A 25,010-nucleotide genomic window follows, 5' to 3' on the forward strand; every position below is an offset into this window, starting at 1 on the left:
AATACTAATAATAATAGAATATTTATGAGCTGTACTATTTGAATTTATGTTTTAATAAATGCATTTTAATTAATATGACATCAGGTATTTTTAAAATTATTATTAATGTCATAATGAAAGATAAACATAAAAATTCGTCAGTTTATACGTCTTTATAATTTATTATAAAATTTTGCTTTTTGCATAACAAGCCATTCAATTTTTATTAATTTTTTTACCTTAAAAGATCTTTAATTTAAACTATGATTTATTAATTTAATTTTTAACCCATTTGAACAAAAGAAACAAAGTTTTATAATTTGCTTTTAATATAATAATTATAAATATCAGTTTCAAATACTATTTCTGTTATAGTAAAATAATTATTAAGAAGTACAGAATTAAATAATGTTTTTTATAATTTTTCAAAATATAATAATAAAAAATAAAGGTTAGTATTTATAGAATTTTATATCCAAAAATATTGAAATTTCTTTTTTGTCAATGCCAAATGCTACATATTTTTTTAATGACATAAGAAATTAGAATTTCATGCGTGTTACACGTTTAAATTTCAATAATAATAATTTAAATAAATAATATATTAAGAAGAAAATTCTTTGATATTTCAAATTTCAGTGTTATTTTATATGATAAGTTGAGTTCAATTATTGAGCAATTTTAGTAAGATATATATATATATATATATATTTAGTTAACATGCTTTGGTTTATTTTTTGTTGATAAAATTAATGAATTACATTTTGTTCTATGATTGTCCCCAAAACTGACTATAACATTTTACCGCAAACTAATTGTTTTTATTTTTAGCCATAGTATAAATTTTTTTTGAATATTTAAAATAAATTGTTTACTTTTCTTATATTACAATTAAAAATTTATAAGTAAATTTTGCAAACAGATAATTTATTTAATTAATTTGCTGAAGCTGGTTTCAATGGATCCACTGTATTAAACTAAAAATATTTTAATAAATTTTCATTTAGTATAATATAGTATGTAATAGTAGGGTCTTGAATATATGTAAAGCGATACAATGAATATACGGTATACTCAAACGTTAAATATTTTTAAAAAGAAATTTTACTTTAGAAAACGAACATTTTTTTTGTATTTTAACACACTAATAATTTAATTTTGTAAGACAATTTTTCGCAAGTAATTACTATAAAAGTAGTACGTAATAAATAAAGTTATATTAAAAACTTGGCCATTTCAAATACGAAATTAAGAAAAATTATAATATATTAAATTATTTAATATTCTAACTGGTTGTTCTGGCTTGGTACCCAAAATAATGTTGCTCCAAGAAATATTATTGAGCAATTGTGAATCTGTTATTTGCATTGCGAACGCTATTTACAGTTTCAGATTCTACTTATGAATTTTAAGAAACATTATTAATAATAGTCACAAGAAATTTTATATTAGTTTAAAATTAAAAAATTATTTTGGAATTTATATATTTAGAAATATTGAAGGCACAGGTGCAAATTTTCCTTAAATTATGACTAGAAATTTACTTATACAAGTCTAAATTTCACGATGGGAAGAAATGTTTCATTCAACATATTTAATACTTATAATATTCTAAACACATATTATTATTAACACAATATTTGTTATATGTGTAATTGTATTTAAACGTATAAGAAGTATTTTAAACAGTTAAAATAAAAATAAAAAAATCAACCAAGTTAAGAAGGGAATCCTCTTGTCCAGCATTACTAGAATCTTTTGAATAATTTATAAAAATTAAAATAATACACATAATCTATAAATATTTGAAGTATATTATACAAAAATGACATTTTCTTTATATGCTGTGCACAGCTTTGACAATAGAAAGAAATTTAATTGATCTATGTAGCCCAACTTGGAAATTCGTGCAAGCCGAAGCTGTAAATTCCCCAAGTAGCGAAAGATGCCGTCGTCACAATTGCTGTGATGACACTCGGGCCGATGCCAGCAATTATGAAATCCTTGGTTTTAATTTTTCCAGCTGCACTGACTATTGCATTAGGTGGTGTTCCCACCGGTAAATGAAATGAGAATGAACAACCTAAAGTTGCTGGTACCATTAAGTAGAGAGGATGAATTTGAATGGCAATAGACTGAAATATAAATACATTTCGGATACCCATTAAAATTTTCAGAAATATATAGATTAACTTATTTAATAAATTATTAATCAACTCTTCTTTTTATTATATACGTTAAAATTATTAATTTAAATTTAAATTAAAGAGGCTTTGAAGGTACTTTTTATAAAAACATCTTACGATCATTAAACAAATTGCCATTATAAAAGCATAATTTTTTCATATGAATTGAAAAAGCATTTACTTGTAAGTCATCCTAATGTATTTTTTCACGTATTTTATTAAATCAAAAATATTAAAATATTAAAATATAATACTTTTTAAATACATTGTTTATTGCATTATTGATCTTTTAACCAACAATATGGCTTTTCTATCGAGTTCAAGCTACGAGTTTCTATGTAAATTTTATATTTGATTATAATAAAATCTTTTGTTTGACGTTTTGTAATTGTCACAATATATGCAATTATAAAGACATTAAATTACTTCATAAGTTTTACCGCGTATTTATTTGTCATGCTATTTTCTACGCATTTAAGCAAGGCGGTGTAAGTTGTTGAATTAATAAATAATAAAAATAACCAATCGACATTATTAATTAATGGTATAATTTATGAAAACTTCTCACTGTTATTAAATAATGCTACTAAATATTAATGCTAATTATATAATTGTATTAATACTTACTGCTGCTAATCAATAAATAAAAATTATCGAAAGAATAAATTTATGTACAAGGGGGATTAATGTAATGGATTAAAAAAAAAAATTCACGAATGAAATAGTACATTTTTATGAAAAGTCTCATCAGTCACTTACCATTTCCGCTAAGACTGGCAAAATAATATTCGCCACAGCAACATTTGATGTCAGTTCTGTCCCCGTCTCAGCAAATACACAAACAATGAATAATATCCAAATTGGACTCATACTCTTAAGTCCAATTAAGGCATGACCCAACATACTGGATAATCCGGACGATTGACTACCAGCCGCGATGGCAAATCCTCCACCAAGTACGAATATTAAGCCCCAGTGCATCTTTTGGTTGATTATTTTCCAACCTATCAATCCTGACGAGGATTTACGTGGTCGCTTGGTAGGATCTTTGTCGAAGGCGTGAAGGAAATCTAACTTTTCCGGCAATAAAAAGAGGAGTATTATTAAGCCGGCGGCTGAAGTTGAATCCTTGACAGCTCTGCAAATGCAAAGTTAATTGTCGTATTTAGACTTTAAATGGTTTCCACAACGTACAAATATTCGATTACTAAGGTTATTTAATTATTTTGTCGTTGAGGAATACTACGAAGTGCTCTCAATAATATTCACAATTGAATAAATTCGAACTTACAAATCTGTAATATAACTAGGCCATCCTGGAATGAAATCCGGTTTCCGAAAGAACCATAACAGAACTATACTGATGAATAAGAATCCAATGGACGATTCATGCCAAGTTATTGGCCCTAATTCTTTGTATTTATTTTCTATAACTGCAGTAGCTATTTTTTCGCCTTCGTCGCCGATGTCTATAGCCTTTGCGTCATTACTGTTAGACCTAAATAGCCCCATGTACATGATTTGTAGCCATAACCATGTCAATCCACCCATTATAACCATCACCGGCACTGCATAAACCATCCACGCAGCAAAATTTATGCCTGGACTCTTGGTAAAACGTCTGCAAATAAAATTAATAGTTTCTCGATAGCATAGAAAATAATGATTTTCGTATTGAGTTAAAGCATATTGAAATAATAATGAACTTACGATTCGTAAATTCCTTTCATAGTAAGGTTCGTACCAGTCCCAACGAGAGTACCGATACCACCGATACTAGACGCGTAAGCCGCACCAAAGTAGTAAGCCATTGTCAACTTGGTTGGCTTCTTTTGGCTATTAATAAACATCTATTAATATCATTTTCTCATGGATTTAATTTCTTTATTATAAAAATAAATTGTAATAAGTGTAATTTGTGTAAGCCTACCTTTCACAATCATCTTCTGAATCTTCAATCTTAACAAACATTTTACCCAATCCTTGCTACAAGTAAAATGTAACATTTAATATTTTATATCCTAAATTTAGAAAAAATTATAGGAACTAATAAGAAATTAGATAAATGTATTATTTATCTATTACATTTAACATTAATAAATAATTCATAATCAAATAACAATATTCGAAAATATAAATATTAATAAATAAATACCGCTTCCAATTCTGTAAGAACTTTTTCCACAATTGGTATCATCATTGCTGTCGCTGCAGTGTTAGAAATCCACATTGATATGAACATGGTAACAAAAAACAAACCCAGGCTTAATCTGGAAAATTATAACAGTAATTACCAAGCACAGATAAATATCTTGTTATAAAAAAAATTAACTGAATTGTCATTTGATTCATAAGACATAATCTTCATATAATACAATAATTCTAAATAATTATGCAATATGCATTATATTTATTAAAACATCTATAATAGTTTACAATACTTTAATTTATTTGTTTTTGTATTTAATTAATTTCAATACTCATAAAATATATTCCAAATTGCATCTAGATTTTATTTTTCTAAAAAATTTTAATAATAATACTTTTGTTTAAAAAAAAACTTTTTTTTCTACTTTAACACTATTTACCGATTATAAATAATACGATTATGTATCTAAAAATGCATATTAATCTTTTGTAACAATATAAACATAGAGAAATAGTGAAGATTTAATTTCATGGCTTTAGTTTTTAATTATAAATTTTGTATGAAATACATAGTTCGATAAGTACAATAAAAATAAAGTAAATAAAAATGAATAGTTTTTTTATTACATTAAAATTATTTAGAAAATATGTACAAAAAAAAAAATGAAATTATAAATAAATCATTATGTACTTTATTTACTCTTTTCTTTTTAAATAAAAGTAATTTTTAATTTACAATAATTTAAGTCTAAAACTATCAATTTGGATTACTTTCTTTAAAAATTATTATTATAAGAAATATATTAAATTTTTTATTGACAAAATAGGTGACAAAATATTTGCTCAAATTTGTACCTATGGTGGTCTTTAATTTTTTATTATAAATGATTTATATAGTTTTTTAAAGTATTTCTAATTCACTTAGAACAGAAGTTTTTACATCTTTTTTCAAAGCCCTAATTATCCAGTAATTTTTAGAATAAAATCATCATATTTCATCTTTAAAAATTTAAATAAAGATGAAATATTTTGAAAAATCTGAATTATTCAAATTAATTTGATTTTATTTGTTTAATTAATAACAAATATTTAATAATAATTCACGCTATTTGAATGTTAATTGCATACCTTTTATTATCCCTTATCATATAGTGTATAATAGAAGTATATACGTGTATATTTATCATTGTGTACATTTATAATATAAGAATAGTGTAATGATATAATTTTGAAAGCATAATTATAAAGCCTTAAAGGATAAATGTATGGGAAAAATCGTATAGGCAATAAAGAAAATTTATGGTAACTTCAGATTTAGATAATATTACTGTATCTCAGGTACAAATGTTATTTTGAATTAATTTTTATATAATTATAATCTATTGATGTTTTATTTTTATTATTCTATGATTAAAAATAATGAAAAGTGCCGTATAGATTTAAAGTTAATAAAGTATTTATAAGTATTTATAAGTATTTAGACGTTTGCTATACAAATTAAATATTTATAAAAATATTGTTTAATAATAATGGTTTTTATAAAATTAAATTTTAATTCCATAATTAAGCAAAATGTTAATATTAGTAATAAGTATATGTATTGTAATTTATTTGCAAATTTGTAATATTGAGTAACCGAAATGTTTTATATCTACTGTACTAATATATCTACACAATAATTTTGTAATAGAATTTAAAAATTAATATATCCAAAAATAGATAAAGAAATTATTCATAAATAATTTTACTAATATACTATTTTTTAATTTGCCTTAAATAATAGTAGCTTGCATATATGCATTAATTCCATATGATTTTTCTAATATTATTTTTTATATACATTTTATAACCCAAAAATAATGTATTACAATAAATTATACATTTATTTGGTAAATTATATCGAAAGACACGTTGAGTTGAAAAGTCTGTGTTTTTTTTTTTTTTTTTTTTAATGAGTAATAAATATGCCTAATTCTTGCAATATTTAAAAAATATATAGTATTTAATACAATGTTAAATTAAAAGTTTTTCTTGTTGGTTTCGATATTTACAATATTTAAGAATGAAATTGTAAAACATATATATATATATATATATATATATATATATATATATATATACACGTTATAAATAATGCAAGTATTAAAGCTTATCATGGATTCTATAAAAGTGATGCTTGCAATCGAGAAAGTGACTGTTGCATAGATGCAGTCTAGAAATTAGATCTATTACGCACGCGTGTTTGCGCACTAGCACATACTTTCGATGACTGCAACCAATAGTCTTGATAATAATGAGTGCCACTCTCATGTGGAGTCCAGAATGCTCGATCGCGACGGCTATCACAAGACTTCCTAAAAACATCATCGTCGTGTCGTTCATGTAACAATTACATGTGTGTGCCGTATCCATAATACCCATAAGCGGGTAAAGAAATACTGGAAAGAGTCCAGTAATGGGCAATGGTATAACTTCCGTCACCCAAAACATTGCCATCACAGCAATCGTGTATAGGCATCGGTACATCTATAAAATATGAGCTTTTATTTACAGTTATCTATATTGCAGCTTTATTAAACAATGTCATAACTAGGAAAAAATTTAAAGAAAGCATCTTTTTTAGGACAAGGTGGATCTCGAAAATGAATCGATAATTTATTATATCTAAGATTAATTAAATGCTAGAAAATTGCTATATATTTTCGAGTATAATGATGCTTTATTTTTCAAAATTCGTAAGAACATTATTTCACAAAATTCAGCTTTCTGCATTATCGTATTACAGTTTTTAATTCTAAGTCGTTATTATAAATTAGTATAAAAACTTGTTATAATATCTAATAATAATATTTAAAAAAAAAAATCTTATACTGGTATCAGTTATTGTCTTTTATATCTAAAATACATTTATTTTATAGGATATATTACTAGGAATATTCAAATTTAAGTTTAATCTTGAAATAATATCAAGTGGATACAATTAGAACAATGTAATTTTGCAAGAAAATGTTTTTTAAACGCTCTTCTTTATAAAAATTATTTATTACATTAAAATAAAACATTGTCATGGAATGTATAATTATTTACATCAATTTTCGATAATGAAAATAACAATGAATTTGTTCGTATTTTTCAATAATAATTTTTAATAAATAATTTAAACGAAAATTGTATTTTACATTTTTCTTAAATGCTACAATTTTATTTTAACATTCAAAAACTTACATAATTTATTCAAATAGTTATTTAATTCTTTAATTATTTTAGGTAAACCCAAACATAAAAGATCTTTTTATATATTGATCTCAAATCCTTATATTCGCAATTTTTTATCACTCATTTTTACACTTTATATTACTCTTTTACAATAATATTAAATATTATTGAAAGGCTTTTAAATTTATTACTTTACCTTTTTTCCAATAAGCTTCTACATCAATTTTAAAATTAAGTAATGCAACTAAATAATAGTTGCTCACTAGGAACACGAACAATAAATTTATCTTAATATTAAAGGAGTTTTCCAATTGAATATATCCTATAATTTTAAATTTACTTTAGACATTTGTTTTAAATGGAACAAGACTGATATATTTATAAAATAATTTATATCAGAACTAATAGACATATTGTGTGGTATTATGCACCCTTTATGTATTTAAATACAGATAAAATTATAAAAAGTAAAAAGTATAAAGGGCAAAAAAAATTGGAAAGTAATAATTAATCAAGTATTAATTAATATTAATAAAATTGATTATTATTATTTTTTTTTCTTTTTTTTTTTTTTTTAATTAACATCCTATAATAGAGCAATATAATAGTTTAAAATCTTAATAACAAAATCTTAATAAAATCGTAATATATTAATAAATGTTTAAATAACCTTGTCATTGCTAAAAATTATTAAAGGAAGAAGAACAATCGGCCAAAGTACAACGATAAATGATTTCCAATAAATCGAAAGAAAATTGCAGAGCAGTGTACAAAAGCTCGTATTTTTAACTTTTGAATTAGTATTGTCATTTTCCAACGAGTTCCTGAAAAAACAAATATTATTTTTAAGGTTAATTTATTTACACTAAATTTTAAAATATAGAAATTCTATTTTGTTTGAAAATATAAAGGATTTATCATGAATTTACAATTCATCAAATGAATCAATTGTTATTGTATAAGTAAACAATATATATTTTCAATCGATTGATTACCTGACGTTTTCATCTTTCACTGGCATACAAGTATTGTTTGTTATTATTACGATAAATACAATTTATACAAATATACAATACTCGAAATTATAAACAATCTATCAATTTTATGTCGAGCTCTAAAAAAAAACTATTATTTTACACAAATAAATCCGCTAACATTGACATATCCAATTAATAAAATGCTCAATGATTATAATAAATTTTAATTAATTATTAAATATATAATTATTGGAATTGAAAATTGATTCACATGTATTTTTGTAAAATTTTAACGTGAAAGTGGGAAGAAATTGATTCTATTCTCGCAAATCAATTGTAAATAATAAAATCAATAAATATTATACTTTACATGTACGAAGTACCATATAGAACATTGACACGAAGCAATAAAAAATTTCTTTTTTAAATTTATTATTTGTAAAGGTTTTGCATAGAAGGATCGAATTTTCTTAAATTTCTTGTCTATATTTTAATTAAATAATACAATTATAAGATAATTATAAGGTAATATTAATTCATTTAGTTTGAATTTTTTAAATTGTTGTTAAAAGTTTATATAAAAATGTACTATTATATCAATTTATCAAAATATCCAAATTATGCACATCAATATCAATTTGTCAATCCTAAAATGTTCTTAACATGAAAATTACGTTTTTCATTTTTATTATCGTAACTATAATTTCACTTTTTTTTATAATAAAATGTTCGTCATAAATTTATGTTAAATTAACCACAAAGATATATTAATTATAGATAGTTATAATTTCTTTAATTCTTTATATTTAAATTCAATTGATTGGCGCGTATTATCATGCATGTCACAATTTTATTATTTAGCTGATAATAATTTAGAGGTAAAAATTTCAAGTAAATAGAATTCTATAAACGTCATTAAACATGTGTCACAAATATTAATTTACGCAGTTATCATTCTAATCTTATATAAATATAAATATAGTAGGAATTATCAAGTTCAATATACATATTCTTGAAATTTTTTTTCAGATGAAAAAAATTAGTAAATAAGTAATAAGTAAAGTAAAGTCTGAACTTATTTAATTTCAAATAAAAAAAAAACAAAAAAAAACAACACGGATCAGTCCTTTTATTGTAAAATAATTTATAATAATGATCGCACTTATACATTTTCATTATGCTCACGTTAATATACATTCGACTGGTATTAAATGTCTGTCTGAACAATTTAACTTTCATAAATTTTTTAAACATTTACAACATTTCTCAGATATGAGTATAATACACGTTAATTACTTTTTTTTTTTAATTAAAACAGTTTAATACGTAATCTTGGTGGTTATAAATAAATTAGATAACAAACAATTCTTTTAAAGAAGTATTAATTTACATTTTATAATTTTAAAAATTAAAATTGTGTATTCATATTAATTTATCCTTATTTATAATTGTATGCAACAATTTATTATGTTCAAAAGATAGCACAAAATAATAAGTAATGATCTTGTTTACTTTTGTTTATAATATGCAAAAGTGTAATAAAATTAAAAAATGATTGTAAAAAGTATATTATTGATTAGGAATATTAAAAAGCTTTTGCATACTCTGTCCTTCCTTGTCTCTATTTTCTTTATCTTTTATTCTTCCGTACATGTATTATTTATTTTAACTTTAATTTTTTTGTTTGAAATCCAATTTAATTTATTTATATAGATTATTTATTTATTTTTTTTTTTTTGTTTAAATTACAACTTTTTAAAACTATATGTATTATGCTTTATTAAATCAGAGTATTAAATATATTTCATTATTAACAAAACATTGTTTGTAAAATTACAAAAGTTATGCAATGAACAGATTTTCAATATCTTTATCATTTTTATAATTTATACATTTTCTTTATGTATACTTACACTTCTTTGAAATTTTTTTAATAACAAAATTTTAATTCATTCATAAACTCATAAATCTAATATTAAGTAAATTTCTCAACTCAGCTATTATCATAACCGAAACTATAATAATTATTTTCGATAAGTAGTACGTATCCTTGCAAGCATACCCATGTACAAATTCTCACACACTCATATATATATATATATATATATATATATGTATATATAAAATATATACATATATATATGTATATATAATGTTTTATAAGATAAATATGATATTATAATAAATATATAAGCTGTAAAATAATATTAAAATTTTATACAAGTATTTCGAGTAGATTTGTTGAATATAATCTTAACACTATAAGCTAATCAAGTAGATAAAACTTTAAAAAAAGATTGTTGATGAAAATGTAGAAGATGTTAAGAATAACTATTTCACGTTTATTCCTGTTTTAGCTGAAATGTTTTTATTTATAAATTATAATATGTTTATATTGTATTATTATTATAATTTTATGCTAATTGTATATTAATGTATTTGTAGGAATTTCAATATACAATATTTAGAATGAATATGAAGTTTGCAATATGGATGTCAAACTTAAATGAAGCGTTTTAAAATAAAATTTTTTAAATATGAAATTTCATAATTGTTTATATTAAGAGATCAAAATTAAGATTATACTTAGAAAAATGTTTTATCATTAGACGAAAATTTATTATTGTTGCAAAAATTAAAATTTATTGATATTTTAACTCGCTATTGTCAGGATAATGTAATTTAATCATAAATAATGAAAAATAAATAAGAAAAATAAAAATGATACAAACCTCTTCACGTTTGACTCGATGTCCAGAGAATTACTGTTCAGCGTTTTCGAGGCCATTCTGTTCTTGAAATTCTTTCAAATAGTTATGATCGGTTGACTCGGCTGTAGCCGATCGCTGCATCAAAGGCAGAAAAGGAAGTAATAAGATGAAAGTATATTTATTTTCCACTTTGACTTTTCATTTTTATATTTTTACGTCAATAATCAGTCGGAAAATCATGAATGTCGAGAATGAGGGACGAGTAGTGCGAATAGCGTTAATGAACTTGTCACGATGAAAGTCAACGAACGTTTATGTACAGAAATTCTCGGTACGCTCGCTAACAATAGAAGAAAAACCACCTTTCTTTTTCTCTTAGTACGTCTGTCTTTTTGTATCTCTTATTCTCTTTTATTCTCTCTCTTAGTATGATGATGATTCAACACTTTGTTAAGTTTCGGTGTTATGTGCAAGTCGAGCATGTACTCGTGTAATTTTAATTTGATTGCCCTGATTTTTTTTTCTCATGGTATCCGCTAATAATTACTCATTGGCTCCGTATTAAAATAATTATAAAACTCTCGTTTATTCATGTTGGGGTGATTTTATGAGTAAGTTTTATATTACATAAAAAAAAAAAAAATATTAAATCTCCAGATGTATACAAATGCAGGCATTTATTCGGTTATAATTAAGTATATCATTTTTATTATTTTATTCTTAAAATGGATTGGATAGAAAATACAATTATCTTCTTTTGTAATGGCACTACCGTATGTGTCCTAAACAATGATTTTTACGGCTGCATTTTTTTACAAGTATTATCGCGATCAAACTTTTCAATTTTGTTTTAAACACGAATTGCAATATTACTTTTAAACATTTCAATATTTGATATTGAACAAAAAAAAAATTTGAAGTTCTTTATATTATAGACCGAGTATTTAATATATACATGCAAATATTGAAAAATAAACCAGTAATGTATTAAATAATATTATCTGTATTATTATGAGGATGTATTTATGTTTAAATTTTAAATATTGCTATTGCATTTGTTTGCAAACTTGGCGACTCATAATGATAAATATAATCTTAATATAATTAGTATAAACTTTTTATCGTGTTAGCATAATATGAATTACTTAACTGTATAAATATTGATTATGTTCGGCTTTATTATCATAATACAAAATCATGAAAATGTTTAATCATTACTATTGCATATTTTTTTAATTGGTGTAGATTTAGTTCGATGTGAAAGAAAAATAAGAGACCAATATTATACAAATATTCATTTGAAAGACTTCTAACGATATCTATCAATTTCCTCATAAATTGATATTAAATTATTATTTTCTACTTAAAATACTCCCACAGTTATATACAGAAAAATTACATCAGCTGTCTATGTAGCACGAGTTACTTATAATATTTTCTAAATTACTATAAAATGTGATGCATTAAACAAAAAAATTATTCATAAAAATATGTACAATAGAATTTCATTCGATTATCTACTTGTTGATGTTTATTTTTTACTTTGTAAGATAACATTGAAAATTCTAATTTAAATATAGCAAATAAATTTTCTTTACAAATTATTTTTGCATCTTATATCGACAAATTAATAAAAACGCAAAAATCATTTATGGTTAATTACATTATTTCTTTCAAGCCCGTTTGCAATAACCCATTAGTGCTTAAAACGTCTCAATCTCACGGCAAATTAACCGCATTTTAGATGCTACGATAGCATAAATACTACGGATTTTAATTTCGATCATGTAGGATCGCTCACTTGGTTTCCGTGCCCTGAATTCTCAAGCACATCGTATCCTTCAACTCTCGTCGAACCTTGATGCAATTTAACAATCGAGCGAGCAATACGTAATTTCGACAGACGTTAATTATTATCCATCGAGTACGAAATGATATTGGAATCACTTTAATGGCAAATTATTGAAAGTACGCGTTTTGCTTTTGTATTGTTTTTTATTTTTTGTTTTTGCGTAGAAGCGCCTATCTTTTTCTTTCTTTATTTTTAATTTTACGATCGATTATTCTTCGGTTTTTGGGCGCGACGAGCATACCCCGAAATCTCAGACGGTTTCATTGGCGAATACCTTAATCACACCGTACGTTCCAATTATATTGCAACGAAAGATTTAGATTTACAAAGTAAAATAAACATATATTGCTTTAATTCAATGTGAATATTTTTATGTTAAGAATATTAGGTAAATAATGTAATCGATGTTGATTTTAACTATTGTAAAAACTACTTATAAAAATCAATACATGTAGTCGAATAATCAAGGAATTTATCGTATCAATATTAATTGTTGTAATCCGTCATTTATATCGATCGTAAGATTTCATTCCTTTACCAATGATAAATAATATTTTTTAATATTGAATATAAAAATTAAGTAGGCTTTAATGTTTAAAATTGTATCTAATACAAAGGAGTCTATCTGGAACGCAAAGTTGTTACGCACAATTAAAACATTGCCAAGATGTAGGGCGATAAAAATCTAAGTTTATCAAAGGCATATAATATAAAGTTTGTTGGAGTAAGTAGACGAAATACACCATGTAATATGTATGACACGTGTTCACCACGTGTTTAGGGCACAATCTTTGAATTTTGAAATCTGTCCTCATATTTTGGAAAAGTTATAATTTAAAACGAGAGGTTTGCATTGCGCGACTAGCTTTTAATAACATAATTATGCAATAATTATATATATATATATATATATATATATATATATACAAAAACAAAAACAAAAAAAAAAACAAAAAAAAAAACAAAAAAAGGAAGAATAAAAATGATATATTCTATGAGTTAGAATAGAAGGTCTTATATCGTGAACAATGCCAATACAAAATGGAATATTTATAGAATGTGAAAGAACGCTACTTAGATTATTAACCAGGGCACGATCCATCAAAACGTATGCAGATAAGCAAAACTAGCATCCACGAGGTATTCAAATAATCTGAAACGAATCATCACGGATGAAAATCGAATTACCTTCATTCCCGCGTTAAACTGTTCACAACACTGTTGCAACTGGCGTCGCCACTATAGCTCTTTGAGATTCGGGATAACCGGGTGAACATTATATTATGCACGAGTCACTGGAATAACCGACACATCCCCACGTGATCGCAGAATTATAAGTAAAAACACCCACGGAAAAATAGAGCGAGCATGAGAGAGAGAGAGAGAGAGAGAGAGAGAGAGTGAGTGTAAGAAAGAGTGCGAGTGCACGCTGCTCGCTCGACTGCAGTCGGCCAATGCATCGCCGATGAAGACATACACTGAGGATCTCGTCTGCATCCCCTCCTCGGGCGCCGTAATACCCGAGGGGTGCGGCGTTCAATGGCCGGGTGGGGGGGGCGATGCTCGCGGGGCCCGTTAGTCCCTGGCCCTACTCGAATCCGAGAGGTGGGATTGCGCGAGGACGCTAGCTAGTACGATGCGCAAGTTGCTCATTGTTGCGCTAAGATGCGCAACCGTAGCTTGATGATACCACAGATTTTTTTAGATTGGAGTACTCGGGATGCATTTCAAAAGGATTACCAACGTTTAGGATTGATGATAATAGATGGATTGGATGCATTGGAGCTTCGACGTGAAACGATGAATGATGAAATGAATAGTAAAATAAAATCCGGTGGTATCCGTTGGTTTTCAATAATCTGAAAATAAATGTATCACGGAGTAATGTTACATTATGTTTTGTTAAATAACGATTGCCGTTAAGATTTTGTTAAAGCTTTTACATAAAATGAATTATTAGCGAAACTGATTTGAACCGGTGTTGCGATAAGCGTAAATGCCCGAAAGAAAAGGAACGCAAGTTTATTGTCGAATCGACTGTTTCTATTTTTTCGTTATGATATTACCAATCGCAGATAAAAAATTTACTTGCAAATTTACTTTTGGCCTTGCATTGATTTTTTCTTTAACATTACGATACATCGCTCCATCTTTACTAACGGAATAATGTACTTGCATCACAATTTTTTTTTTCCTTACTGCTTACCAGCGCAATAATTGCCAAACATAATAAAAGGTTTGAATGATATTGCTGTAATAACATCGATACTTAGCTTTATCATTACACCCATTTCAGGCTTATTTACATTAATTGATATATTTCAATTGATAATACTTACTGATGCTTCCATTAGAATTATTTATTAAAATTAAAATTAAAATTGAAAATATTTGTGTGTGTGTGTGTGTGTGTGTGTGTGTCCATAGATAGAGAACGGCACTATGATATATAATGTTAAACGTGCCACGTCGAACATATTAAATATTTATTGAAAATAAATCGATAGCTACAATAATATTGATAATGATTAATCATTCAGATATTCCTCGATAAATAATTAATATTAATTAACATACCGCCAGTGAAAATCTTAAATTTATCTTATAACTGATAATTAATTTACATTAGTTCTAGTACTATTAACATTAACATATTTGAAATAAATAAAACTATATGCAAACAAATACTATATTTTGATCATCCGAATAATCTAAAAATCAATTATTTATATGAATTATTAATATAATTATGAATATTTTCTGAAATTAATCACTAACTAATGTGATCGCTTCGTAACTACCATATAATCATAATTAAGGAGATCTTAATCAACTTTAATTTCAATTACATCTTTTAGCAATACATATGTACCTTGAAAATTATTATGATAAAGTTGTTCATTATTTTTGCATAATTAAAGAAAATCTTAAAATCATAACTTTATTATTAGAGTATCGAATATGACATTATATTGTGAAAGACGTAACAATTCTTTTTAAGATGGAAAATCGACATATTACGTATTTGTGTCAAATTTACTCATAACTTTGTTGTTATTTACTTAAAAACAATGTGTTTCATTATCGATTTTTTTCACGATGTTACACTTATTACGTCAATTATTCATTTCATTCAAATACTCAAATGTATTCAAATGCTTTCAAACAGTTGGATTATCCATTCATTTCGTTCATTATATTTTCATTTGCACAACAATTACAATCATTGTTACATAAAAATGTTAATAGTAATTTAGACTATTTTTGTAAAAAAATTGTTCATTCACTGTTTAACAATTCTAAATAATAAATTAATTATTATACACCGACAAGGATTTAAATTAATTTTACTTTATATAATGTATGAATAAATTATCTTTTATTCTAATTACAGGAAAATATTTAATTAAATAAAAAAATTAATTGTCACGTGCTTAGAAAAATATGGCGAAAAGTAATATTTACCTAATTCTACTAAATACAATCAAGAAAATAATTTATTTTTTAATTATAAAAAAAAACAAAATTTAATTAAATGAATTGCAAAAATTATTATTCTGAACAGAAAATAAATAACAACGGAATGAAATAAATGTGCAAAGTCGATTATTTTACGTATCCTAACACTAATTAAATTTCTACTTGAATTCATTATTTTTGTTAATGATAAAATACAATAACTCAATTAATTTTTTAAGTTATGATTACATTACTACATAATTACATTTTATTTATAATCTTAGAGATTATCTAATAATTCTTATAAATAAATTTTTTTTTTATTAATATTCAAAGTTTAATTTGTTTTTATACTGCTATTACAAGAAAATAAGAGAATAAGAAAATAAGAAACACTTTATCTCAAAATGGAATCGTGTCTTATGTTAAATATTGCATTATATAACTTTATATTACGTAGAAAATACTTTATTCACTACGGCATTATTATAAAGATATATCTATAAAGGAAAAAAAGTATCAATGATTTTTATATCGTATATTCTCGTAAAAATTTTATATACTAATTGTTACGAACAAAGCATTGTACACATGGAAAAAGATTTTTTTTATTTACTAATTATGAAATTCAATATTAATCTATATTTAATTAATAGCAGGATTGGCTTCATTTTTAATAAATATTGCGTTACATTTTATGTTTATCAGAAATAAATATCAATTGGAGTACCCATGTTTAGATATTTATAGTATCGAATTTGGCAATTAAAATTTTATTTTATGTGTGTGCATATGTATGTATACATACATTGTCATATTACCAATTATAGTAGTATGTAGGTATTTCATTGAGTAAAAATAAATACATCCCGATATTAAATCCTTAAAATCACATAAAAGTGAAATATTGTGTGTATGAAAATTATTAGCTCCCTTCATTATAGATGAAGAATTTACATTTTTTACAAGATTTTAATTTGAATATAAACAGTACAAATACGAGAAATTATAAATATTTTCTGAATATTATTTGATCTCTAAATAATAATAGAATTTGCAAATAAAATAATTTTTCAATTATTTTTACAATCACAGTAAGGAAATTAAAATATTGTGGTATAAAAGCTTTTTCTATAAAGTAAATAACGACGATTCCGTTGTTTTTTTTTTTAAATTTTAATATTATCAATATAATTCAATGTGGCTTTTTGGCATTTTTTTTTTTCAGCTATTGCTTTATATTTCTATTTTTGGCATTAAACTACAATAAATAGCAAGTTCTATAAAACAATCGTAAATCGATAAATAATTAACTCCATACAAACCTTATGTAATTAACGTAATGTTTAAGACGGTCATAGTTCCAAATCCCGTAACGATGTTTCTTAGTATTTAAATGAAACAATAAAGTGTCGATCTATGTTTTGATCGTTTTATTTACGTTAATATTTTTATAGAGATCCATAAATACACAGCCTCGTCGCCATCTCCAGTTTCCCTTCATCAACTCTGTCGCATGTAGAGACAGAAACTGATTGCACTACGAGAAACAATCAAAGGCAGATGCACAATGTATTATTTAAACAGAAGAAATAAATTTAATATTTTTATTATCGTATAGAATATTCACGCTGCTTTAATTATCAAATAATACTTGTTTTAGAAGAAAAGGAAAGAAGGAAATTTGAGAAATGTAAATTTTAATCTTTAAAATATCATTTATACTGATTAGAATAGTATGATATTTTTCTAATGTACATTTGAATAAATACGAATATTTGAAAAGATTAAATGTTGAAGGAAAGCATCTATTTATTAAGGAAATTATTTTGTGACACTAAAAGAAAAAGAAAAAAAAAGAAAGAAAGAAAAAAGTAACTTATTTATAAAATAATAATGTAGCATTGGCATAGTTTCTTCAATAATTAAATATTGCACATTTAAATTTTAAATCAAACCAATAAAAATTGGTGAGCGCCTTATTGCTGAAATAAATATAAATTATAAAGTATTTACACCAAGATGATTAGATTTTTAAATTCATATTTCATGAATTCTTCTTCAGTTTTTAATAATTTTTAACAATAGCATTTTGATATATTCAATATGAAGGTTCGATTTTACCTTCAAACTGCTAAAATTATGCTAAAATTATTATAGATGATAGATTTTAGGTTTCTTTGTATAGTGTAAGTTTAAATCCTATGATTTTATGATCATTTGCCATTTTTAGTCGTAATCCTCGAGCAAAGAGATTTCAATTTTCAAATGTTCGAAAGGAAAGTTAATTTGAACGGCTAAATTCTTGAAAAATTGATGAACTCAAACCAATTTATCTTGACTACCGGCTACTATATATCTCATCGTGAGACAATTACGTTATTGAAATGTCAATTCACTTATCGTAAAAGCGCAGTCAATACTCTCGAATGACTTGCTGCATCTATATAAATGAATGATCTTCATAAAAGATTTTTGGTTTATATATAATTCTAGTACAAGTCCATTCGTACAAGAAAAATCGTTGTTTATCTATATACAAACATTGTCATTCGTAAGATTTCGACTTACCGCAGTTATAATTATAATAAAACTCACATTGTATCTTCAGCATAACATTTACTTTTTAAGTATTGTAAATAACTTTTGTTGTATGTAGATCATTCATGAATGCACAGTGGAACAATCGGTTTCATTCTTTAATATGTAACACTTGTACATACGATTATAGATTACATATTAAGGATGTTTGCGTAATATCCTCTGCATTTTCTTCTTCTCGTTCTCGCTCTTTAATTGTAACATCAGAGAGATGGGCTGCGACTTGTGATTACATAAGATATTGAGAACGATGCGAATCAATCGATCGATCAGATTGATTCATTGTAATGCTGACATCGGATGTCGTTCTTAGATTACACTGTCGGGCTTTGTTTTTTCTTTATTCTTTTTCTTTTTTCTTTTTTTCTTTTCTTTTTTTTTTTTTTTTTTTTTTTTTTTTTACTTATGAACGGCAATCCAGAACGAACTCTAATATGTACACATGATTTTCGCTTTTTATTCGTATGCAAGTGTACGCTGAGGTTAATTGGTACGTCTGATTTATGTTTGCATGAAGAATAAAAGGGTTATTTCTTAGCATTTGAGACTATTCTTATTTCATTCGATTAGGTAAGTTTTATGATTTTACAATCTTCTCTGAAAATTTTTACTATACACTTTATTGATTTAATGCAGTACTTCCTCGGCATACATTAATTAAAAAAAAAAACAAAAAAAAACAAAAAAATAAATAAATAAATAAAAAAAATCGTTTCACTTTAAAGCTAAACTATTAACATAAAGTAAAAATAATTTAGGTTTTTAATAATAAAAGTTATTTTCATTTTATTCAATGACTAAAAACAGTTTGCCTAATTGAACATATATTCCTAGAAATAATAAGATATTTTATGTCTTGGCTTAAAAGCGTAACTTATGTACGTAAATATAACTCGACGTACTAGTATTCAATATGCCTGCAAAATGTAGTTACTTAAATAAATTTCTATAATTTTGTTTATTTACGTATTATTTACGTAGTAAAAATAATAAGAAAAATTTAAGTTATCAATGGACATTCTTTTAATCCTATAATATTAACATAGAATATTTTGTCTTTTTTCTCATATATCAATATCCAGTAACGCAGTACTTAATGTATATTAGTTAAGTGATTAATAATTTTGGCAAAATATTGAATCTATAATAAGCAATATGATATTTTCTTAAATAATATAATTTCTTTCTTTTTTTTTTTTTTTTTTGTTAAATTAAAAATTGAATATGCTCGTATGATTGTACAATGAGTGTACATTGAAAAAAAGTACTTTATTTCAAATGAATTACTCTTACGCTTAAAATGGCCAATTTAATCAAATGATATATTTAAAAGCTCGATATATTTAAACTTTATTGATAATACCGACGGACGTCTAAATTTCAGAGAGTAATACGTTAAATAGCCTTGCATGATCTTGTCCATGAAAAACATAAGTGCACTAAATGGATTCTTTTGAAACTCTTTTTTTTTTTTTTTTTTTTTTTCTGTTATGATTATTTATTTTTATTATTATTTTCTTCTTTTGTATTGTATCTCTAGGATAAATACCATACATTATTTAAGTTATATTTAAGAGCATTTTTGTAATTATTGAAACTCTAATCTATTATTACCTTGACGTCTTAATTTGTTCAACTCGCCAATTCAGTTATTTTGTAAATGTTGACTACAATTAAGTTTTCATAATGACACCTTAGATTATTTAAGTTGGCGATATGAATATAGATGTAATACAAAAAGATTATATACTAATAATCCCACATTTAACAGATGTTTTTCATCAATGTTTAGACAAATGTGAGTCTCTACATCGTCATTATATGTATAGCTATGATTTATCACAAAACATATTACTTTTATTATCTTGACGATATCTGGTATTTCACGCAACCACTACACATCTTAAATATCATCTTATTGATGTAGGAACCCCGTAACAGGGTTACGTCAATCACTATCATTGGTCTCAATTCTGTATACTTTTACCGTGATTCGTAAATTATTAAAATCTTGATAAATATTAAGCATCTCCCAGTAATACTATTTCTTCTTAAAATTTATTAGATTTTCTTCTCAAAAGAAAAATACATTATCTTTCGTTTATGGTAGAATAAGAAAATCACACGTACTTATCACAATCGTAAAATTTATTGCTGCTTTAGATTATACTTTTATATTACAAGCAATTAATTTTACGAAAAATATAAAGTAACTGTTATCTAGACACATATTAAAACAAATTTAAATTATTGTTATCTATGGGCTAAGTTATACTAATTATGAAAATAAACAACAAAATTACTAAACTTTGATAAATATCGTGTTGTTTTGAAGGGAACATTAATTATCAATCAAATGATCAATACAAATGTTTTTTCATTGTGCTTATAAATTATTCCAACGAGTGAATTCTCAATTTTAAAAAACAATAATACATTTGAAGATATTGTTATTTAAATGTATTTGTATTTAAAGAAAAAATTATATTCCTTCATTAAAATGCATAATTAGATTCATCACTTTTGTATAAAAGTATTTTCATGTAAATTTCTATGCTCAAATAAGTACATATAAATTATAATTAAATCTTAAACATTACATTTAATTATATTAAATATATACTAAATTTTTTAATTTATAAAATATTTTATACGTACTCCGGAATACTCGAAATTAATATTAATTGTAAATAAAATAATTTATGCCATTAATGTATTGAGCAATATTTTCTGTACTTTTAACAACAATAATAAAATTTTTACTATGTTGAAGAATTTAAATGTAATAATCGATCGATTTATCAACTGATTTTTTCTTTACGTAGATTTTTTAATTACTTTGTATTGCACATTGGAAATATAGTTTAAATAAAGGAATTAATATTTATTTTTTTTTTAAACATGATTTTGAATTCTTTTATATATTAACCAATTTGGCTTTGGTTATTAATTTATTATAATAATATGCACATTTACTTTACGTAAGTGATATTTTTTACCAATGTAGATTTATGTTATATTTATATACTATAAATGCTATTAATTATTTATGTATTACTTAAGAGTAAAATATGCATTATACTTAAAGCATAAATGTGTTCATAAACGCACTAAATTAATTCAAGTAAATTTTTTGGTTCGTTATTTTAACAATATGTATTTTTTTTTTGATAATTAATGCTATAATAATTTTCTGATTTCTCTCGTAGCATATTAATTTTTTGAAAAGAAGCCTTGCATATACTAAAAATATTTTAGCTGATATTAAATTATGCTTGAATTATTATCGATATTTGAGTAATATATTTGTACTTAAAAAGCCGTATATATGATAATATATTATAAATATAATGTGTTATTTATCGTATATATATATATATATATATATTGTACTATCACGATATATTGTATACTATAAATTCATTGGATACATCGTGTAACATAACGATAATTTAATGTAATTTATAAGTTTGAATATTGTAAGAATAAATTTCATCTATTAAATATAATTATCGCCACTTATAAAATAATACAATAAATTGCCTATTAAAAAAATTAAAATTCGGTCCGAAGGATGGAAAATTTTCTTCAACGAACATTATTTAATGGGGCTATATAAATAAAAACAAAAATATATTAAATTTGAAAATCATTATTATTAGGCATCTAATTTTATTTTGAGAATTTAAATAATAATTCTCAATTCTTTAAGTGTTATGTTACATTAAACCCGTACACTTAATAAAATGTATACATTTTCACAAAAACAGTAAGAACTTAATTTAATGAGTAAGAATTTAGATATTTTATTATAATTGAAAAATAAGGAAAATTGTAAAAAAAAAAAAAAAAAAAAAAAACTTTACAAAAAATTTTCCTAAAAAAAAAAAAAAAAAACTTTACTAAAAATTTTCCTTAATGATCGGTAATTATATATTTAATTGCATATGGCAAGTTTCTGCAATTATGAAAGATTGTAATATACGTGAATCAACCAAGATGTATTATCATTCTATTAATTAATTTAAAAAGATATTTTTAATTTATTAAGAAGGAAGAGTAATCTTTTATAATTATGATTAATTAAAATGGTAATTAATAGTGCTCAATGCATAAAGAAATCGAACAACTAATATTCTCAGTGCACATGTTTATCGGTAATGCGATTAATATACAGATGTAAAATGTCGCTAGTTCAAAAAATCTTAACATACGTACTCAGAAAAACTTCGGGGGCACCAATAATTTTATATTCACTCACAAATATTAAAAGCGATTGATTTGATAAGATTGCGCGGAGCACGAAGCGACGCTGTATTCTCGCACGAAATAGCGGAAGGCTGAGGACGAAGCGGAAAATGTACACTGGTCAATTCAAAAGCATAATGCCGGCCAAAGATATCGCGAACTCTCTAAACTCCGACTACAAACTGTTGTCGAATTACAAAATGAACGGGCGCGCGCGTACGGCCGTTGAAAAATTGGCGTGTAAGCGCGGCGTGCAGGTAGCAAGCAGCGTCTTTCGCTTCCTTGTTCCATCGTGTAGATTTATCAGGAAATACACGTCGAGCATTTGTATTGGATAATTATATACGTTAAAGATGCCACGAATGACCGTAATGAGACTTTAAGATCTGATAGAGTTCGGGTGAAGAGACGATTATGTCGGTAGGTGCATATACAATGCGCGCGCATACATTTGTAAATGCTTTAGGATGCATTACGGGAGATTCTTTGGCAGTGGGGCGTATTTTTCGAATATTTTACGATGCATTTCGTAAACCTCTTGTTTCTCGAACTCATTAAAAGATTCATGAAAATATATTTGATATGCCCTTGCATAAATTTTATCTTTAAATTAAAGTAAAGTAAAAGTTAGCCGATTAATGTTCTTTGGTAAAATTTCTATTCAGCGAGTAATAAGAATTCTAGATTTTTTCTTTTACAAAAATTATACGACTTTTAACATTTTGCAATAATTTTTTTTCTTCAATTTCACTGTGTAATATAAACATTGATTATTCTTTTGCAAATATAGACGTAATATCTATATAACCATTTCTATACCTTAAAAGCAAGTAAAATTAAATTATATAAATCATTTTTTAATTTAATTTCTAAATTATAAGTATATATAAATAAATATGTATAAATATTTTCAATTGATTCGATTCAATTATGATTGCCATAATTAAATTTTTAAAAAAGTAATGGAACATTTACAATTTCTTATCCGCACTTCTTATAGACTCCAATCATTTTCTAATTCGAATTAGTAAACTTTTAATAAAAACAGGAAGATTAAATGCATTAACATTCAAAAGATTATAAAAATTGTAAAACATAAAATTTATAGGAAATCATATTGATCATAGATCTCATGTAAATGCTACTTATTTTGTGCTTTAATAAATTAATAATTGCACGAAATTAATGAATATTTTATGTGGTCTACAATATTAAAATTCAAGCAAAGTATTTCAATATTTAACAAATCTATTCTACAAATATTTCACAAATCTTACAGATGTTGTCATTAATAGAACAGACTATGTAGGAATTCAAATAGAACAGGGAGATTTATAAAATACACAGTGAACAACCGTACAAATCTTGTTATCGAGGTCGAGGTGTGCAGTTTTTTTCTACGGATTTTCTTGTCAGTGCTTGTAATAACGATTAAATAGTTGATAAAAACTACGTGAATTATAGTTGAAAATATTTAAAAATTTCTCTCGATTATATTACAATGTTTTTCTTTATAAATATTGCAAACAATATTTAATTATGAAATGTTTACAAAAAATTCATAATTTATATTTTTTATGTGTCAAAAAGTAAAATAACATAAGGATTAATATAGAATGTAGAATAAAGCTTT

At 24.6% G+C, this 25,010-nt stretch overlaps 2 protein-coding genes across 4 annotated transcripts in view; one reads left to right on the plus strand and one right to left on the minus strand.

Annotated features, from left to right (window-relative positions):
• PIG-S (phosphatidylinositol glycan anchor biosynthesis class S) overlaps positions 1-25,010 on the plus strand; it is a 37,136-nt gene that overhangs the window by 355 nt on the left and 11,771 nt on the right. The gene's annotated exons all lie outside the window — the stretch shown is intronic.
• LOC105360116 (protein I'm not dead yet-like) lies at positions 1,801-23,594 on the minus strand. 3 transcript variants are annotated; one of them, XM_011496911.1, is made up of 11 exons: positions 23,348-23,594; positions 17,854-18,068; positions 11,239-11,352; positions 8,200-8,353; positions 6,574-6,839; positions 4,321-4,435; positions 4,096-4,151; positions 3,876-4,001; positions 3,457-3,786; positions 2,925-3,303; positions 1,801-2,114 (listed from the first exon to the last, which is right to left on the minus strand). In XM_011496911.1, the coding sequence occupies exons 3-11, from the start codon at positions 11,292-11,294 to the stop codon at positions 1,863-1,865; spliced, it is 1,734 nt and encodes a 577-aa protein (XP_011495213.1). In that variant the 5' UTR covers positions 11,295-11,352; positions 17,854-18,068; positions 23,348-23,594; the 3' UTR covers positions 1,801-1,862. The 3 variants fall into 3 exon arrangements, with proteins under 3 accessions (XP_011495213.1, XP_011495214.1, XP_011495212.1); XM_011496912.1 differs by lacking the exons at positions 17,854-18,068; positions 23,348-23,594 and adding an exon at positions 14,258-14,459; XM_011496910.1 differs by lacking the exons at positions 17,854-18,068; positions 23,348-23,594 and having other exon boundaries at positions 11,239-11,797.

Source organism: Ceratosolen solmsi, unplaced genomic scaffold (assembly GCF_000503995.2).
Source record: "Ceratosolen solmsi marchali unplaced genomic scaffold, CerSol_1.0 scaffold13, whole genome shotgun sequence".
Taxonomy (NCBI): domain Eukaryota; kingdom Metazoa; phylum Arthropoda; class Insecta; order Hymenoptera; family Agaonidae; genus Ceratosolen; species Ceratosolen solmsi.

Coding starts and splice junctions, on each gene's coding strand:
- LOC105360116 (XM_011496911.1), bottom strand. CDS start 11,294: ATGGCCTCGAAAACGCTGAACAGTAATTCTCTGGACATCGAGTCAAAC. Junction 6,840..8,199: donor TAATTTTTAGCAATGACAAG/GTTATTTAAACA, acceptor CATATTTTATAG/ATGTACCGATGCCTATACAC. Junction 3,787..3,875: donor ATGAAAGGAATTTACGAATC/GTAAGTTCATTA, acceptor TTTTATTTGCAG/ACGTTTTACCAAGAGTCCAG.